General features: G+C 42.5%; 1 protein-coding gene across 4 annotated transcripts in view; it reads left to right on the top strand.

The window, feature by feature from the left end:
• Positions 1 to 338: 338 nt before the first annotated feature.
• Cdca2 (cell division cycle associated 2) overlaps positions 339 to 19,676 on the top strand; it is a 34,891-nt gene continuing 15,553 nt past the window's right edge. For 2 of the 4 annotated variants that reach the window (XR_004517888.1, XM_033765491.1), the window contains exons 1-11: positions 343 to 449; positions 548 to 721; positions 2,298 to 2,452; positions 7,997 to 8,147; positions 9,640 to 9,836; positions 11,172 to 11,253; positions 13,428 to 13,639; positions 15,993 to 16,077; positions 16,907 to 17,151; positions 17,714 to 17,789; positions 18,884 to 18,972. Coding sequence is in view for 3 of the 4 variants with exons in the window: in XM_033765491.1 (XP_033621382.1) it covers positions 386 to 449; positions 548 to 721; positions 2,298 to 2,452; positions 7,997 to 8,147; positions 9,640 to 9,836; positions 11,172 to 11,253; positions 13,428 to 13,639; positions 15,993 to 16,077; positions 16,907 to 17,151; positions 17,714 to 17,789; positions 18,884 to 18,972 (1,530 nt within the window). In the remaining variant the exon portion in view is untranslated. Of the gene's footprint in view, positions 450 to 547; positions 722 to 2,297; positions 2,453 to 7,567; positions 7,697 to 7,996; positions 8,148 to 9,639; positions 9,837 to 11,171; positions 11,254 to 13,427; positions 13,640 to 15,992; positions 16,078 to 16,906; positions 17,152 to 17,713; positions 17,790 to 18,883; positions 18,973 to 19,676 lie in introns of those variants that run through there. The other 2 variants (XM_033765492.1, XM_010623695.2) reach the window with 2 other exon arrangements.

Here is a 19,676-nt window from a genome sequence, read left to right on the forward strand (position 1 = left end):
GCGGGGTCGGGCGGGTTCCAAGGGTGGGTGGGACTCACCCCGCCAGCCCAGGCCGCGGAGAAGTCCACGGTGCCGGACTCGGGACCCTCCAGACCTGCAGAATTAGGGCCTGGACGTTCAAGCGGTGCTTCCGCCAAGGAGTACGCGGCTGATCGCTATGTCCGGAAAGATTAAAAAGCACTGGCACATCCTTTGGGCTCTGATTGCCTTTCCTGGACAGCAGCTTCCCCCACCTGTCCCTCTTTACTTTGAGCTCCGAATTGTCCTGTCTGCGCGTATCCCACGCCGGCCTGGGTTGTGTTAGAATTAGATCTTGAGTGGTTTTTATCCCATCACATTAGCTTTGGTGAGAGGGTTGTTCCTCGTTTTTCTCTTCGTCTTTTAGATGGATACCAGTTCAAATGATAAGGGATCCCCTGAAACCAAGGCGTCTGCTCTTCATGATGCCGGTATGTGGTGGTTTGCTTCCTCCTCGGTAAACCAGAGTTTCTGTACCTGTCTTGGTAATGATGCTTAGCCCCTGCAACGTGTCGTCCCTCCATTTCAGAAAACGCCTCTCTCATCTCCGGAACTGGGACGCTCAAGACGCCTCAGAAGCATGCAGCAGAAGTGACTCCTAAGCTTTGCACACCACAGACTTTTAAATCACCTTTGAACTTTTCCACAGTAACCATAGAGCAGTTGGGAATTACACCTGAAAGTTTCGTTAAGAACTCTTCAGGTAAGAGAAGCTGTCGTTCGATGGCCCTGCTTTATCAGGTTTCAAAATAAGTTCACTGTAACTCAGTTCTGTTCCTCTGTGTTTCTCATTATTGACAGCATCTAAATTGATTTACTCTACAAACTTGCTTGCTATGAGAGACTCATATGCACACGCAGGGTCATCTGGCACACAAGCAGGAACAGGGCTCGCAACACCCAGAGGGGTCGTGTTCCCAAGTCAGTTGTGCTCTTTCTCCATCCTGGGAAACTGTGCATGTGTGACTTGCTCTTTGGCCTGACACACGGGATTGGAGAAGGTGTACAATAGGAATAGCCCTGTATCTTGTGTCCACATATGGCAAACATAGGAAGCCAGAGAGCAGTTTATAACATGGACAGATTGGGCTGTGCCTGCTTCAAAGAAACTCGGGCTAAACTGTAAGCAGTAGTTATAAACCTCACCTGTAAAATGTGGCGTGAGGAAAGAAATGTGGGAATGGCATTGGATTAAAGAACAGCATTTAAAACATCACTCTTAGACTTAGAGCTGGATTCAATGTGTTATTAGGCACATGGGCAAAATTCAGAGTAGTATACTGAAAGCAAGTAGGTGTATCAGAGAAAATAGTATCTTGAAGAATTAAGAATAACAGTACAGTATTTTCTTACCTCCCATCCACTGGGGTTCCAATACCCCCAGGACATTTCTGAAACTGAGGATCATACTTAGTCCTGTATACACTGTTTTCTCATATACGTGCATACTAATGACAAGTTTAATTTACAAATTAGGAATAGTAAGAGATTAATAGCAGATTGGAATGATTACAGTAATATACTGTAATAAAAGTTATGCGAATGTTTTCTGTCTTTCTGAATATCTTATCTTTTCAAGGAAGCATATGTGAGTTGCCAGCATCATGGCTCGTAAGCTTGGGCCCATTATTAAGTAAAACACATTAACTCAAGTACTGTCAGGCTACTGATGGGTTGGAAGCGCATACAGTGTGGATAGGTTGGGTATGATTTGTGTCCTGAGTAGGATGGAACTGAATGGCACAAGATTTCATTGTATTACTCAGAATACCATGTAATTTTAAACTTCTGAATCATCTATTTTGATATTTTGCATTTAATATTTTCAGAATGGGGTGACTGCGGGTAACTGAAACAGAAAATTGATATCATGGATAAGGGAGGACTACTGTACAGTTGCCTACATGGAGCTCTTTCTGTCCTTGTGGATGACACTAATTCAGATAAGAGAAATCAAGAGGAAGCTATCACCTCCTCTGTGTGCAGGAAATACGGAACAAAAATGAAGACCAGTAAAAAAATTGTGTCCGTGTATTCATTCTACAACCTTTTAAATGAATGCTTTGTGTATTCCAGGCACAGTTCTAAGAACATAGATTAAATCATAAACAAAGATCGCTCCCCAACTGACCATGTAGGAGTACTGGTGCAGTAATTCTCTGCAGCTCTGTAGCATGTGCTTGGCGAGTTTTCTCTCAGGCTGGCTCGTCACAGGCACTGGACATGATTACTGATGATTGCTTTGTTTCGTTCGAATTCACAAGAGAGCTTCATTACAGGGAAGTCATCATCCTATCTTAAGAAGTCCAGACGACGCTCTGCAGTGGGTGCGCGGGGCTCTCCTGAAACAAACCACCTGATTCGCTTCATGGCTCAGCAGCGGGCTTTGAAGGGCACTGAGAAATCTCCTTCGGCCTGGGCCTCCCCCTTTCAGGTACGATTTCCTTCTGAGCGGAGAATTCTAGTGAAATGGGCCGTGTTCTGAAGTTTCTTTGTAGAGGTACTGAACAGAGAGAGAGACGTGGTGCAGCCCTTCTGCTTAGGTTCCAGGGAGCGAGCATTTTCCTAGTGTTACAGAGTTTTCAGCTAGTGCTGTCCAGGATGGCTGTGGGAAGAGGAGGGGGTGGCCTTGGATAGAAATGGCTTTCTAGAGCTTTCTCTTTCATTTTGCAAACTTTCCAGTTCATATTTATTTTTCTAAATGAGCTTGATTCCAATCTTATTATTTTAGTAGCACCTCTGTGTTTTTAGTGTTTTTATGGCAATATTTGTGGATGGGTAGGGGCGAAGGTCTCCCAGGACAGTGTGTACTGGGGACAACATTGTGGAAAGGAGCAGATGTTTGGCTTCTGCGTGGATGTGGTTACCTATTTCTTCAGATTTTTATCAAAATAATACAAATGAAAAAGTAAAGTAGGATAAGGCTTATTATGAAACACATATGTGCCCAGGTTACTTTTCTTAAAGGACAACAGTTTTTGGTGTTGGCCTCCCCATTTTAAAATAACTTTTAGTACCAGGGATTTTGCTTAGTGGTTCGCCACTTGCCTTGCAAGTGCAAGGACCTGAGTTCATTTCCCGGTAACCCCCACCCCAATAAATAAATAAAATAACTTTTATATCGCACTTTCTCTTTCAGTTTTAGGTATAATAGATACATAAGATAACTATTCTTAATGTTTGTCAGGCACCAAAAGGGGGCCCATTAATCCCTTTGAAGTGGTCCCTGAAGTCAAAACTATTTGTGAGTGTACTAAGATGTTATTTACTTTTTCCCCACCATGTTGATGTTTGCATTCGTGATGCAAAAACCAACAGTGCGCAAAATTATGAGCCCAAGGTAGAGGCATCAAGCTTATTGTAAGCACTCCCAGGAAATACATTTTTCTAAGTGTCCTTGAAGCACTAAAATTTTCCTAAATTCCATCCCCTGCGTATTGTATGAGGAAATGAGTGGTTGGCATCAAGCAGTGTGGCATATGGAAGTCTTTGGATGTTCCTGGAATCGCATGTGGGCCACATCAGCCGCTCTCCCTCCAGTGAAGTGTCATTTTTAGAAGAACAACCCATCGACAAATCACGGTTGGTTAGAGTTGGGAGTGCTCCCGTTTCTCCTGCTTGAACAGTGAATCTGCCACAAAAAGAGAAGCATTTCCTACCAGTGAAAACTGGCATTTCAAGGGGAAATTAGAACAGTAGGAAACATGTATCTACCACTGTGAGTTTAACAACTTCGAGATGAACTGTTTGATCAGTGGGGTGATCAGTGAGTAATATTTTGAATGTGCTAACCGTTGGAAGGTCTGTCCAACACAGTGAACCAGTATTTTCCAAAATGACCAGTGCATGTTGTTACAGTCTTACCTGGGTAACATAACCTCATGCTGCAAGGTGGGCTGATGGATTTTAACCTAACAATAAGAAGCATTCATTGATAGGATTTCATATTACAATTCACCTTTAAGAAGTCTTTGTTGAACTTTGTTAAGTTAAAGAAGAAGACTATCCATCGTTCTGCAAAGGCTATAGATACAAGTAGGTGTAACTGGCATATGCACTCTGGAGTTCTTGATTCCTAAGAGTAGGAAAGCTTCGAGATCGGCTGTCGTAACAGTTAGGAACGTGGTTGTCGAGCTGCATTGCTTGGGTTTGATTCTTGGCTTTCTCACTAATTAGTCGACACTTTTGGCAACTTGAGTTCTCTGTCTCTATCTCCTTCTGTATAAAATAGGACTGGGAGAAGATGAATGATGGGGTGTGGCTGTAGCAGTTCCTGGAATATGCACGGTACATTCGAGGCCTGCTGCTCTTACTACTTCTAAGAAAAAGGCGATTTCCCCTTCCTTCTGTCCTGTCCCTTCCTGCTCCAATGCTTCCCCCTTTCCGTTGCTTCCAGCCGTGCTCTTACCACAAGCTCACCCTCCACACCCACCCTGTGTCCTCCTTTATCCCGTGCCCAGTTTAGGTTTCATGGTCCAACAATATAAAATGGTCTTCTAAGCTTTTAAAAATTGACATAAATAAAGGTATCAGACTTGTACATAATTTCAAGAATGGATATTACAGGGTAATTTGTTTTTATAAAAGTAATTTGTAACTGCTTTGCCCCCCGCCCCATTTCACAGTACCCAGGGCTTTCAGTTTTTGTAGCTGATCTTATTCACATTTGCACCCTCCCTTCTCTTTCTTCTTTCTTTTTTTTGGTGCCGTGGACCGAACTTAGGACCTTGTGCTTGCAAGGCAGGCACGGTGCCACTGAGCTAAATCCCCGGCTACTTCCATCCATGTCTCTTAATAATGCAGTTATTTTTGTGCTTCTTACCCTTTCTGTGTCAGGCATTAGCCATTGACTTCCGGTTGGTTGTGAAGAGTTAGCCCTCTTCTGTATGCCTTGTATCACTCATTTCTTCCTTCCAACATTGTTATTCTGAGCTGTCTTATTCCAAGCTGGATTTTCTTCTGCATCATCTTTTTTGTTGCTGTTTTGATTAGTTTTAGTTTTGGTTTTTTGGTACCAGGGATCGAACTCGGGCCCTTGATCTTGCAAGGCAGGCAGCGGAACCACTGAACCAAACCCCTGGCCCTCTTCTGCATCATCTTACCATTCTTTCTTCTGCGTCACTTCCCAGACCCCTGGCTCCTAACCCTTTTCCCGGCCCCCATCAGGACAGAACTCTGAACCACTTGTGCGCTGGCTCCATCCATTTCTCCCCCCGCCCACCTTCTCCGCTGCTGCCAGCCACTCTACCTGGGCTTTTGTTTTGTTGCTGTGTGAAGAAGACTTGATGACAAATGGCCTGTACTTTGACAACTCCACAGATTTAATCTAAGTGTAACTTTGCCCAGCCTTATAGCAGCTTTGGATGTGTTTGGCCTCCTTAAGACAGTTCCTTTGCTTTGTTGTGGGATTCCATGCTAGTCGATTTTCTTCTGTTTTATTTAGTAATTATACCTTTCTCCAGTTTTCCTCTCAGAAGTGCTGGTGTACCCAGGGCCCTCCAAAGCTTCCTCCTGTTTGCCTCATACCCCTGTAGACTGACAGCCCTGGGATGTCTGTCTTCAGCCCGCACCTCCTCGGGGCACCAGGCCTCAGTCCCAGCTGCCTGTTCAGTAGCTCCCTGGGATGTTTAAGTAGCCCCTTCCCAGACCCCTGCCAAGACGTCCCGCATCCAGCTTGCCGCTGCCTCACAGCTGCATATCCAGAGCCTGTCTAATTCCTCACCTGCCCCAGCTGCTCTGCTGCAACTCCAGTGTGATTCCCCCCACCTGGGAGAATCCCCTCACTTTCCTCTTTCCCCAAGCTGCCCCCCATCGCACAGATCAGAGAGATGTATTCAGAGTATAAATCAGGTCAGTGCCTGCACTGCAGAAACTCCCGTGGCTTCTGTCGCACCTTGATGCGGACCCAGACCTGTCCCAAAGCTGCCTGCACCCCTTGGCGCTCTGACCCCTGCCCACCTCAAGCCTCATCTCGTCTGCTTCATCAGTGGCCTGCTGGCCTTCTTTCTGCCTTCACATTTCCACCGAGGGCTCCTGCCCTGTTCTGGTTCTCATAAAATGCCTTCTTCTCAAGCCACTTTCTCGTAAAGTTCTTCTCGTTGTGACATTTCAGACCCAGGCATTGCTCCACGTGGTCCTTCCCGGCCCTCGCTCGGGTCACTTCAGTGGCTCTCACGGCCGTGTTTGCCTGTCCCGTAGCCTCTCTTCTACCTGAAGCCACCCTCGTGTTCACAGAACAGCTCTGGAACGTAATTCCCCCCGGTTCTCAAGCCCTGGAAGTTTCTGGGACACAGAAGGAGTGTTGGCTGACAGACACAGTTCATGAGACGAGAACATCAAAAAAGCTATGCATTTTCAGTGTTTCATTTCCTTGTACATGAGCATCATTCTTGTCCTCTAGCAGGAAATAACGAAAAAGCAGTTTTGACCGGGGAAACTTAAGTTTATTTTAAGCAGCATTTCAAAGCGTGCCTTGTTCCTAGGATATTACGCTCACCCTAACCATGTCCAGTTATGAGTGTGCAAAATGTAAGAGGCTCTGCTGCCCTAATTTCCTTGCCTCTGGTCTTCAAAAAGCCTCTGCACAAGAGCACACTTTAGGTAACGTAGGTGCCTCCGAGAGCCTTTCCACTGCTGCTGTGGGCGAGCTGCCCGGCCATCTGTGAATCCTAGAGCCACCTATGTCGTAAAGAGTTGCATCATCAGGCATATCAGAGTCTAAGACGGTCTGTAATTATGTAACAGACTTAACTGGGAATAGAATCAGATACACCAGATCATCAATCATGACTTCATGTTTTTAACTGCTTCTTAAAAAACCTGTTAACTTAAAAGAAAGTAATTTTTTTACTTTCCCTTTGCCCATTGGTGTGAATTTTAAACTTGCCGCAAGGTCCCTAGAAATATGTTAGTAGTCCAAGTGACAAAATCTGGATAGAGGACTTAATCAGTAATTGATTTTTTTATTTGAACAGAACCATTAAATTTGACATTACTTGTCTTTATCAGGCCCTCCTGTCCCTAAAAGAAAGTTTATTAATCTTTGCCTCACACCTGTGAATAGAGTTTCCAGAAAATGCCTGTGCTTTATTCCCTCTGGCTTTTTATTTTAAATGAATCGATTGGCTGTCGATCCTAAGGAAATAAGTGTCCTCTGGGTCCCATAGAATCAGGAAAAACTAGCCAGGAAGAGCCGGAAGTAACGTGAGAAGCCAGCGGCAGAACTTGTGTATCTTGCTTTGGCCCCTGGGTCTCCACCCAGGTGTGGTCTGAGGTGCATGGAGACAATTTGGGTTGCAGCAGGTGGGCTGAGACTTACTTCGTGTGGCAGAGGTGCTGTCACGTGACTCCGGTGGTACTGCCAGCACACGTGTGGTGAGATTTCCGATAAGCAGATTCCGCCTGCCTCTTCCTGGCCCCGTCGTGGGGATTCCACGTATTCTCTGTGCCCTCCGTGTGATCTTGCAGGATGGCTTCTCTCAAACACTCTTGTGCTGAACTTTTGCCCTTCAGATTTGATTGCTGAGGCTCTCGGGTAATGGACCCGAAGACATGAAAGCAAGAAAGGCCTTTAAGCCCATTGGAAAACAGAGTTCTTTGTGCCAAGAAACCGGGATGCATTGGTGTCTGGGTGCATTTTCTACTATTCCGGGCTTCTCTCGTCATGATCCATGGGGCTGTAAGTTTCTGAATTAGCCACATATAGCTCTACATGTATTGGTATCACTCAGCTTTTCCTCTTCGTTCAGGCTTTGCTAAAAATTGTGGGAGGAGCAGAGGAGAAACTAAGATGATTATGGACACCAATATTCAGGTAGAAAATGTGTATTTCCAGGGAGAAGAGGCTCTGCTACGCTAATGCATTACCTGGGGTCTTCAGAGAGCCTTTCTGGATTTAGTGTTGGATTCAGTAATTACAGGCCTGGAATATAGGAACTATGTTTGACTTATGTCCTCCTCTGTTTTTGTACTTTAACAGGGCAGCCCTGGGGTGAATCAAAATGTTAATTCACTAAGAGAGCGAATGTCTGCTTTCCAGTCAGCTTTTCACTCCATCAAGGAAAGTGAGAAAGTGTCTTCCTGTCCAGAAACCTCAGACGCGGAAGAAGGGTCTGAGGTGACAGGCTTAGGTGAGCACAAAGAATTCACTCAGTGTTGACTTCTGTGTTTAGAAAGACAAGCTTCCAAGATATGATAAAGGTTTAATTCCACGGTGCAAATGCAGTCTTTTCAGAGCACAGCTGTACCCGTAAATGGAGACCAACATTTGAAAATTGGCACATTTCACACTAAACTCTGGATTTCTGGGTTCTTTTGGAAAAAACCTTCATTTCTACATAGTTAAAATTGAGTTGTAAGTTTTAAAAAGTCAGAGCTAATTAGAACATTTCCCCTTTAGAATAAATGTGGCAAATTAGTTTACAAATGTTGATTTTTGCAGAATTACTGTTAAGTTTGTCAAACAATTATGCAAATACCAGATACAGTACCCAACACTGATGTTAACCACAAATGTACACGGCTTAATATTGTAAAAGTCTGCTGCTGTATTTTTTTACTCTTAGATTGTGGTTCACTTGGTTATATTTTTTTAGTCATTTTGGACGTTTTTTCAGTTACAAAGTACTTCAAAGCCCTGAACCCCACACAGTCGTGTCCTACCGCAGTCAGTTATGAGCATCCCTCTAGTACTTCACACTCCTTCACATTCCTTAAACCCTCTTCAGTTCATGTCAAAGCTACTTGTAGTACACTGGTAACCCAAGGCAGCTGACTGCCTCAGGACCTAGTGAGATGTCCTAATTTGTATTTGCAGTTTCTGACTTACCTATTATTTCGATTTTTACCTGGGTTTTAAAAATGATTTTATTTGCATCATTATTATAATTCTGCAGATATTGAATTTCATTTTGTAGCTAGCTAGCAAGGACTGAAGCACAGTGTAGTTGTGTTGTTTCACAAAAATCATTCGCAACCATGGTAGAATAGTATTAGAACACAGCCACATCCTTTATTCAAAATACAAGGGTTTGTAGTAAGTTTAAAAAGAATAAGGATACCACATCAGAAATGCAAATGTATTTTAGTGTATTTTTATGCATACTAAGGCGAGAAACCCCTTAATTTTATTTTTTATTTTTATTCATTTATTTATTTATTTTGGTTTTTTGAGACAGGGTCTCACTACATAGTTGAGACTGACCTGGAACTCACTATGTAGCCCAGGCCAGTCTTGAACTCACAGCTATCCTTCTGCCTCAGCCTCCCGAGTGCTGGGATTACAGGCATACGCCGCCAAACCTGGCCAATTTTTATACTTTTTTTTTTGGTGGTCCTAGGGATCAAACCCAGGACCTTGCACTTGCCAGGCAGGTGCAGTGCCACTGAGCTAAATCCCCATCTTGAAAAACCTTAATTTTAATAATTAATCTTATTATTATCATTTTATTAGTCATTTTTCTTGCCTTTCTGTTGTTTCCATTTTTTAGTAAACAAAGGTAACATTTTTTCATTAATAAAACACATGCACTAAATTTCCCTAATTTTATTACTTTTTAAACAACACTGTGGCAGGAAATGTTTGTTATGTCATTTCATTTTCAATTTGTTTTGTGCCTATAGCCAACAAGAAAGGTCGAGGCGGAGGTTGGCAGCCGGGATTTCCTGGAGAGTTTTCCTCGAAACGCCGGAAGATATCCTCAGAGAGCAGCTCTGAGGATGGGCTCGGCCGCGCAGGGGGCTCAGGGGTGGATACACAGACACCCAGGGCCCAAGTGGACACAGTGCACGCTGCTGGCACCTCTGCAGCTCCTCCTGAGGTGATTGTTTATTTTCTATGCAGAAAAACGGAGCTTTGAGCCTCTGCATAGGCAGCTGAAGGCGGCCTGGGTGTTTCTGTAGTATTCTGCCCTATCATGGCTGGGGTTTTAAGTCATCTCTTTGCGTGCATGTGTGGTGTGTATGTATTTGAATTTTATTGTTTTCGGTTGGTTTCATACTTAGTGGCAAGTTTCATACTTAGTAGCAAGTTTTGATAGATATGAGGCTTTGGACTCCCAGTCTTCTGAAAAAAAAAAACTTGAAAAGATTTGGGCCTGGGATCTTCCAGCTCTGGTCCTGATGGTTGTTGATGGTTGGACAGTGAATTCAGCTAATTCCTGCCTGGTGGTGAAGGCAGGCATGTGACCAGATAAACATCCGCAGAGGCGCTCCAGAGTTAGAGCCTCAGCTCTGGGGAGTGGGACACCACACAGCAGTTCTCCTTGAGAACTTCTTTCCATTGGCGTTAGGAGTTTTTGTGGCTTCTAGTCAGGATCCCCGCGAGGCAGCAATGAACATGAATTTTACTAACTTTTCCTGTTCCGTGCCCTTGCTCTGGTTTGACACAGTCCCCTCTTCCTGGTGACACTAGCCGACACTGTACAGTGAGCAGTGAGCACTGTGTCCTGTACCTTCTCCGCCACCTAGATCCAGGACATGAGTAGCATAGTACATGAACCATAGTCAGTGGAAGGGAGCCCAGGATTTTCTGTAGCCCAGAGTTGCAATAACTCACACTCTGCTTTGTTGGAGTTTCATGAGGTCATCATCGGACAAAAGCAGTAGTCATTGTTTCTTATCAGATCTATGATTCACTGGACCTACACCAGGATATCGAAATGACTTCTGTATTATAATAGATGTTTTCTACCCTAACCATTAAATGTCTCTCCTGTCCTAGCTATTGATATATTTTGGTATTTGGTTAAACACTGTACAGCACTTCAGTGAATTTCCTCCTCAAAGGATAGCAGATGACATGGCTTGAGTAGGCAACAAAACTATGTCCCTTCAGCTTTTCCTAAGGGGTTGAAAGTTGTTTTGTGGACATTGAGGTTACACTTGGGATGAAAACTCCATTCTTAGATTCCTGTATATTTGAGTTTGCTAGCTTATGTTGCACCAGGCGGCCTTGAGTTTGTGGCCATCCTCCTGCCTCTGCCTCCTGAGTGCTGGGATTATAAGCATGTACCAACATCTGGCTTTGGTAGATTTATGAGGGTGACTGAACACCTGATTTCCAGTTAATCCATAAACCCGTCCAATCTGCATAAAGGTATTCATAATACTATAAATAATGAAATGTAATGCCCCTTTAAATGTTTTTCCCCAAGAAATCACCTGAACATGGTCTAACCCAGTCTGGATGTGTAGTTGAATCTGTTCCCAGTGCAGCGGTCACAGAGACTTCAAGTGGTAAGTTTGTATTTTTCCTCACTTACCTTTGCTGGTTGCCCCATTTGGTGTTGTAGACATTTAAGATTTCCACACTAATACACTCAAATGTGAGAAAACTAAAATGATTCCCTACCTTTTAGGAGCCCTTGACCCAGCAGGCATGTTTTGGAATTAGTGTTAAGTGAACAATAGTTTCTTCATTGAACTGCCCTCAGTAAGAATCAGCAGGAGAGGCCAGGAATTTAGCTCAGTGGTTCTGCCTCCTGCCTTGCAAGTACAAAGTCCTGAGTTTGATCCCCAGTACCAAAAAAAAAAAAAAAAAGAATCAGCAGAATATTTCCAAGCTGATAGAAAGAGTAGAGGCTACAAATATATTAGCAGGTATATTTTGTAAGAGAAACACTACACATAATTTCTTTCCTTGTTTTTGTTTTGTTTTTGTTTTTGGTCCCGGGGATCAAACTTGGAGGTCCTTGTGCTTGCAAGGTAGGTGGTAAAACCACTGAGCTAAATCCCCAGCTCCTCTTGTTTTTATTTTTAAATGTGTAAAAGGGTTTTATGAAATTACTCATCTTTTCCTCCAATCATATGCTCACACTGAGTGAAAGTTGCTTAGCAGATGTTAGGTTTGCCTTTATCTTGCCTATGTGTTTAAGGTAAAACTGTTGCAGACATATAGTAGGATGTTGCTTTTTTTTTCATCCATTTTGGTATTTTGCCTTTTTTTTTTGCCTCTTGATTGTAGCTGTATAAGGTTCTTCACTCCTTCCCAAAGATTCAAGTTTCCTTCTGGAATTTTGTTTCCTTCAGCCTGAAAAAGTTTCTTGAGGTGTTTTTGTTTGTGTTTTGTTTTTGTAGTAAGCGTCTGCTCTGAATGTCACTTTTGGTCCTGGCGTATATGGGTGGATGCCTGCTTGCCTGCATGGAGAGGGCACAGAGCCAGCTATGAGTCTGTCACCATGACAAAATGAGGCACTCTTGCCTTCTTCTGGATCATCTTTGCCTTGTTCTCCTGTAGCTTTTCCTAAGAGTGACATCCTTTCATAATAGTTATGGACTGTATGAAGTGTCATTAAAAATGGTCGTGTCACCAGACACCTCACTCTAGGTATCTGTCTGAAGTGGTGACATCATAAGGGCTAAAATCCATTCAAGCCTCCCATTAAGCCCTGTCTGGAAAAAGATGTGACGAGAAGGAATGGGTGTGCCGTGGGTGAGGGCGCTTTGATTAACAGAGTCTAGAGCAGGCTCCTGTGCTGTAAGCTGTCTGGTTATTTGGTGTCTCCAGATGGAGCTTATTACATATCAGAGCCTTTGGGGAAGGGTCAAAGTATCTTTGCAGTGGGACAGAAAGTCCTTTTGAGGAGGAACTTAGGAAGGAGGCTACCATGACACCTCCCACCGCTCCCTGGCTCCCCTTCGCTCATCCAGCCGGAAGTCCAGTCCAGCTCCGTGCCTGCTGTGGAGCTGCTGGGAGCGAGGCCTGTGGTCCGCACCAGCCTCCCTCACACGGCTCAGTGCTGCCCATGGCCCTGCTGGTCATGTGTCACTTCACGCTCTCGCACCTCCTCTTTCTCGCCATGTTTCCCACACTCCTTGCTCACTTCTTTGAAAATTTTAGATACTTGCACTTTCTCTTATAAACAGTAATTTTTAACGCAAGCGTATCGCACAGTATTTTCAGGGTCGAAGTTCATGTGCATAGAATTGTGGTTTGACTGATGCAGAACCCTTGGGTCTGGAGGGCAGCTCTGGTCTGGTTTGACCACCTTTTCCTTCATCGCCTTCTCTCATTCCCACCACCTCTCCATATTGAACTTCAGTGGCAAAATTGCTTATTACTCCCTGTGGGGCTTCTGTTAAGTGTTGTGGTGTGGCTGATACATATCACGAGGATGGACAGATCAGCAGTGTCGCTCGTTCATACTTTCTTCCGGCCTTTGACCTAGATTTCTGTGGAAGTCAAAATTTCTTCCTTCCATTTACCCTAAATAGTCAGATTTGAATTAAAAATCATAAATGCCCCTTCTCTGCCTTCTCTTTGTATCCCAAGTGAGACCCCAGGTTTTACTCCCTGGGCAGCGTGGATTAGGGTTGAATTGCTATTACCTTTGGAAATGCAGCAAGTGTTTTTGGTCCAGAGCAGATGCATTTGGATGTCTTCAGCCTCACGCTCGAATGTTGTCTTTCAGGATTCGAGGTTGCAGATTGCGGGGTGGGCACAGGATCCAGTGATGCTGATCCGCTCACCACACCGCCCACGGGGGTGAGTGGGGCCGCGGTCCCCGAGGGCGGGTCACCACCTCCTCCCGTGTGCAGGAGGGAAGTTCCACCCGCTGAGACCTTTGTCCTCCGTTCCGTATTGAAGAAACCTTGTGTGAAGCCGTGTCTACACAGCCTGCAGGTGAGAAAAGTTACATTACCTAAAACAAACGAGTAAAACTTTATTTTGCTTCAAAGCAATACCTCTGAAATAGCATACATATCATCTGGCATAAAGGGGAATGGAATGTCTTACTCTATATTTTTCTCTATGTTTTTTCCTCTACTTTTCTCATAGCACTGGGTGAAATTTCTTTCTTGTTCTTTTCTTTTCTTTTCTTTTCTTTTTCTTTTTCTTTTTTTTTTTTTTTTTTTTTTTTTTTTTTTTTTTTGTACTAGGGATTGAACTCGGATCCTTGTGCTTGCGAGGCAGGTGGTGGAACCACTGAGCTAAATCTCTGGCTCTCTTGTTCTTTTTTTTAAAGTATGATATATAATGTGCAGTTTGTTTTTTTTGTTTTGTTTTGTTGTGTTTTTTTGGTGTGGGGAATGAACTAAGGACCTTGCACTTGTGAGGTGGGCACAGTGCCACTGAGGTAAATCCCCAGCCCTGCAGAATTTAATATAAGTAGTTTCTAAGAGGCTTGTCGTCTTAATTGTACTGATCCATCGCATTGACAGAATTATATTTCAGTAATGTAATATGATTATAAAGCGATAATAATTACTCATAATAATGTGTCAGTCTGTTACCTATCTGTCCATCCAAACTCTTTGGTCTTACTGCTTCTTAAAGCCAAGCTTTTTTCTGTCAGCTGAACTGATAGGAGAAAAGAGGAAGCTAATGGAAAGTAGGTGGCATTTATTGAGTGTTGTCTGTCTGTCGTTTTGGCACGTGTGTGGCAGCAGTTCTCCAGAACAGGCGTTGGCCCTGTCGGCCTGCATTTGGGCCTGCAGTTTGTTCAGGGCACCCAGTAAGGAAGGCTGCTCGGTTTCACCACAGACTGAGCTCTTGAGGGCTGCAGAAGAGAAACTAGAGCAGAGTGCCTGGTTTCAAGGCTTGGAAATTTAATTGCTGGGCAAATTAACCTTTTTGTGCTCCGGTTTCCTTGAGTGTGAGAGGATAACATTAATAAGTATCTTATAGAACAATTTGAGCGTTAAATAGGATAATAGTATGACATTAGCACCAGTGTGTGTCATGTCAGAAATACAAATCTTGTTTTTAAACCATAGCATTTTAATATGCAACTGTGTATAGAGAGCCATCTGTCGAGGCAAAACAAAGTCGGTTACCTTCTACCTGTATGGATAATTGATGATCACTTGCTGTTTTAAATGTTTTAACACCTGTTTTAGCTGAAAAAGTGACTGGGATTTCTGATATGTGTAGCGGTACTTACTTATATTTTATCTTTTCCTAAAAGAGACTTAATGTTTTAATAGCTCTTGCTTGTTAACAGTATTGCTTCTTTTTTATAAATAATAAGAGCATGGCACAGCAAACATCAAGTCCAGGCACTGGAGTCGCAGAATTTTGTTTACAACTGATGATCTTTTTTTTACTAAGCTGGCCAAAAGTAAAGTTCTCTACCAGTTTTTATGGTGGTTTTAATTAAAAATAAATCTAAAAACAACCATGAACTATCATAGAAGTTAACGTATTTCGAGTACATATTGCTATATGTGATTTTCTGGTGAGGAGAAAGAACCACCTTGGGAGAGAGAGCAACTTCAGGAGGGCTGTTTGGACGACTGTCTCTTAGGCCGGTGCTGTTACTGCAGTGGGTGTAGTGGAGAGAAGGAGTGGCTCTTGGGAACACGGCCTGAGCAGGACGTGCAGATGAGCGTGGATAAGTAGGTGGTGGGGGGAGGGGCCTGTAATCCACTGCCCTGGCCTGCCGTCCTCTGCTGAGCGCCAGTGGCTCTGTGCGTGCGAGCGAGCCCTGTCTGTCCTCAGGGTTTGCAGTCTCCCAATTTAGATAAACGCACAGGGACAAAATCTGGAATGTGGTACTATAGACAGGAAATTTAAACACCTACCAAAGGTGTACTTCCCACATTGCAAAGAGAAAATGACCTTGTTATATCTGTTACCTGTTTGGTTTCTTTTTTCTTTCAGTGCAGTTTTTACACTTCGGCCCACTTAAGTGGTCTGCCCCATCTGACACCAGCTGTAGGGCTCTATGAGTCTAGCCACTGGCCTTCTCCTGCACTTCCTATGCTAGATCAGAGAGGCGGTGAAATTAGCCCATATTTATGGAGTTCTGTTCTTTAGTTTTGCCCTAAAATACTATTTTACTAAAGTAATATTTAGAGAACGTAGTTTTTATTTGTGCCTATTATAATGTTTTAAGCCAGAACCATTATGAAAATAAAGATAATGTCTAGTGCTGCAATATCTGCCCTTTGCTGAAACAGTTCAGAATTGCCCTTTTTATGACTGTGCTTTTATGTCTGTAGATAGGATTATTCCCAATATTTGTTTTGCTTAGGAGCACTATAACAACTTCTGTGATGATGGGATGCATCCAAGCTTAGCTTCAAATCTTTTAAACTGTTGCAAAGAACAAAAATCAGGTAAGAAATTCATATTTACCTTTATGCCTGAGGATAGCATTTTCTGGTTAAGAAAATCTTGTATATCAGATTTTCAGTAGTCCGCTTCTACTTTGATGCTTATGCAGTTACATGGAAATGAATAATTGGGGAGATAGAATCTCTTTGGAGAGCCTCAGAATTGGTACAGGGCATTAACGGAACCTTCTTGAGCTTGAATTCCCAAACTGCAAACCCCAAACCCACTTCTGTATCACAGAGTGCCGACGTGGCCATTAAACCTGGATATCGAGGGCTTGGCTGCTGGGGCAATGCCGGGTGACTCTGCTCAGGGGCCGACAGAGAGGCTTTGCATGCCCACTGTGGCGCGCGTGCCATGGGTTCGCTGCCACTAGTCTAGGGCCTGGGGGTAGCTCAGTGGTTAGAGGACTTCACCAACATGCATGAGCCCTCGGCTCTGCCCCCAGCACCAAAAACCAAAAAAGATTTGGTCTGCTTCCCCTTACCATTTTTACTTAATTATAGACCTGTTAATAGTTTCAAATATTTATGCAAAATCTAATCCATCTTTTAGCTGGAATGTTGCTTCTCTCTTCCAGTTTGAATTTGCTCTACAAACTCTTTTTTTTTGTGGTCGGGGGGTGTACCAGGATCAAACTCTGGCCCTTGTGCTTGTGAAGCAGGCGCTGGAACCACTGAGCTAAATCCCTGGCCCTACAAACTCTTTTTTTATTTTACAAATAATAGTTTAATAGCTTATCATGTTAAAAGATTTCAGTGTATGTTCTTTACGTAAATACACCATGTTGTTGTTTTTTTTTTTTTTTAAATCCCCGTTTGTTCTCTATAGATGATGAAGAAGATTGTAATGTGCCCACTTTTCTGAATCTGAGGAAGAGGAAGAGAGTTACTTTTGGAGAGGAGCTAAGCCCGGAAGTGTTTGATGAGTCTCTGCCCGCTAATACCCCACTGCGGAAAGGAGGGACACCTGCCCGTCAGAAGGACTCCAGTAGGCTCAGTCCCCAACTTCCAGAGGAGTCACCAGTGCCTGAGCCTCTGCCCCAGCCAGATTTCGATGACAAAGGGGAAAATCTTGTAAGTGGGAAAGCCTGGAATGACCTGGCTTACGTTTTCATCAGCCTCTCCTTTCAAGAGCAGGAATGATCTTTTGAAATCATGAGACGGGCCAAATGACATGCCGTGTTTTAAGTAAATCTTTATAGTTTTTTTTACCACTTTTCCCTATTTCAAGCAATACTTCCACAATGCCTTAGATGTAGCATATTTCGTGAAACCTAAATACTGTGAATTGTAAGACATACTGTTGTTTTATGTATTATTAAGAAAAAGTGCTGAAAATTAAGCACATTTATGAATTGTACAATATACTCAGATTTTAGAGACATTAAAATATAACAAAGCAATCATCTTTCAATTGAAGTACTACAAAAATTCCTGTATTTTCTGAAATGAAAAAAATTGTGCTTTAAAAAAATACTGGTAAAGCTGATCTGACTAATTAGGGAAAAGGGAGAGAAAAATTACCAAGATCCCCAATCAAAATAAGTCCTTATCATTTTTTCTTTGGGGCACATTATTTATATGCTAACTGAATTTAAAAATATCTAATTTCTGCTCTTTTATTTCCTTTAATTAGGAAAACATAGAACCACTTCAGATATCTTTTGTGGCTCTGAGTCCTAATAAATCTTCAGTCTCTGAGACTCTTTCAGGTATTAATTTTGTTTATATTATTATAAAGTCCTCTTCAATATGTTAAACTTAATTTTGGGGGGTACTGGGATTGAACCTTGCGCTTGTGAGGCAGGCAGTGGAAGCACTGAGCTAAATCGCCTGCCCTAATCTATTTTTTTAAAAGTCTTATTACTGCAGCAATACGGCACGCGTGGTTTATAGACCTATGACTGCTGTAGTTTAGAAAAGCTTAGGAGAGGTTGCGTGTCCATTTCTTCCCATTCCACATCCCTTCCTCCAGAGACCCGCAGAAGGGCACCCCTGTTTCAAATTGCCATAAGCAGAGATCCTAACCACAGTCTGCACAACTGAAATGATTTGGATTGTAAGGATCATTCTTCAACATCAAAATTTTTCACAAACCTTCACATGGCATTTTTGGCCTATGTTCTTTCCAAGGACATCTAGCTTTTATGAGCATGACAAAACAGTAAAGATTCTTCCCAGCTTTCCTAACAGACTTAGCTGACAAATGTCACGAAATGGGCTCCTGAGATGGGAGCTTTTGTTCGTGTATTTTCCTGGAGTAAATAACTCCTTGCTGACAAAAGCCAAGGTTAGAGCACAGAATCCAAGCTAGAGCCAAAGTTTGAAACATAGTCTATTACATTGCAAAGTCTGGTTTCAAACTCATTATACTGTGTTTCATTTACACCATACAAAGCCATCGATAAAATTACCTAAACTTTATAAAATTTTAAATAAAATATTTTTATGGTCATCATCATGCCATTACTGCAATTTCATTGTATAAAATATAATTTGGAATTAACAGGCTTCTGAAAATACATGCATTTATTGTAGTATGATGTATGTGTACAAGTATTGTCATATGATTTAGTCTGTTGTCTTAGCATGATAAGTAGTCACCTTGGAAAGTGGTGAAAATTTCTGATATTTAGTAAGCTCAGCATTTTCTAAAAACATATTTGGATTTCTTACTAATTATTTATGTTCAAGTATGATGTTAAAAACAAAAGTAAATATCCAAAAAACTGTCCAGTATTTCCAGATGACAGTGCACGTTACAGTTTTGTCAGTCACCTGATTTTTCCTGTTTCTTGCTTATCAGGAACTGAAACCTTTAGTTCTTCAAATAATCATAAGAAAATATCCTCTTGTAAAGCAGGTAGACTAACACGGACTTCTAACAGAAGAAATGTAAGTGTTTATATTAAACCTTATATTTTTTTCTATTTTCACGATTAAATTTAATAGATAAAATGTGGCTTGATCAATGTCATTAAGAATTAATACCTAGGGCTGGGGAATTAATTCAGTGGTGCCGCCCCCTACCTCTCAAGCTCAAGGTCCTGAGTTCGATCCCCGGTACCAAAAAATAGAATTAATACCATATCCTAACAGAATTATGTTTAAATGATTTGATATTAATTAATTATTTTAGAAGAAAGATCCACTGAAACAAGATGCTTTCAGACTTGCGTTGGAAGAAAATCTGTTTGAAAAGTTTGAGTTCTCTGATCTTCACTGAGATGCACATGGAGATCAGCATATAATTAATGAAATCCCAAATGACATGAACACTATCCTTTCTTAACACGTTCCTGCCCAGTTGAACCACCAATGAGTGGTACATGAATGTCTATCCCATCAGGCAGCTTGTACCACTGGTGGTACAAAAGAATGTAATCACTTGTAATCATCTTTCTACTAACAGAATTAATAAAAAAACCACCCAGTGGGACAGTCACACATGTACCACTGGTGGCTCAAACCACCCAGCAGTGAAACATACAAATTATGGCCTTGTCACAAGCATGTTAAACTGTGCTTCTAACTCTTTCAACTGAGAATGTGTGTCTTTTGATATTAAATTAGGTAACATTGAATTTTTGTCTGTGATC

Source organism: Fukomys damarensis, unplaced genomic scaffold, assembly GCF_012274545.1.
Source record: "Fukomys damarensis isolate Sample0158 unplaced genomic scaffold, DMR_v1.0_HiC HiC_scaffold_18, whole genome shotgun sequence".
In the NCBI taxonomy this organism is placed as follows: Eukaryota; Metazoa; Chordata; class Mammalia; order Rodentia; family Bathyergidae; genus Fukomys; species Fukomys damarensis.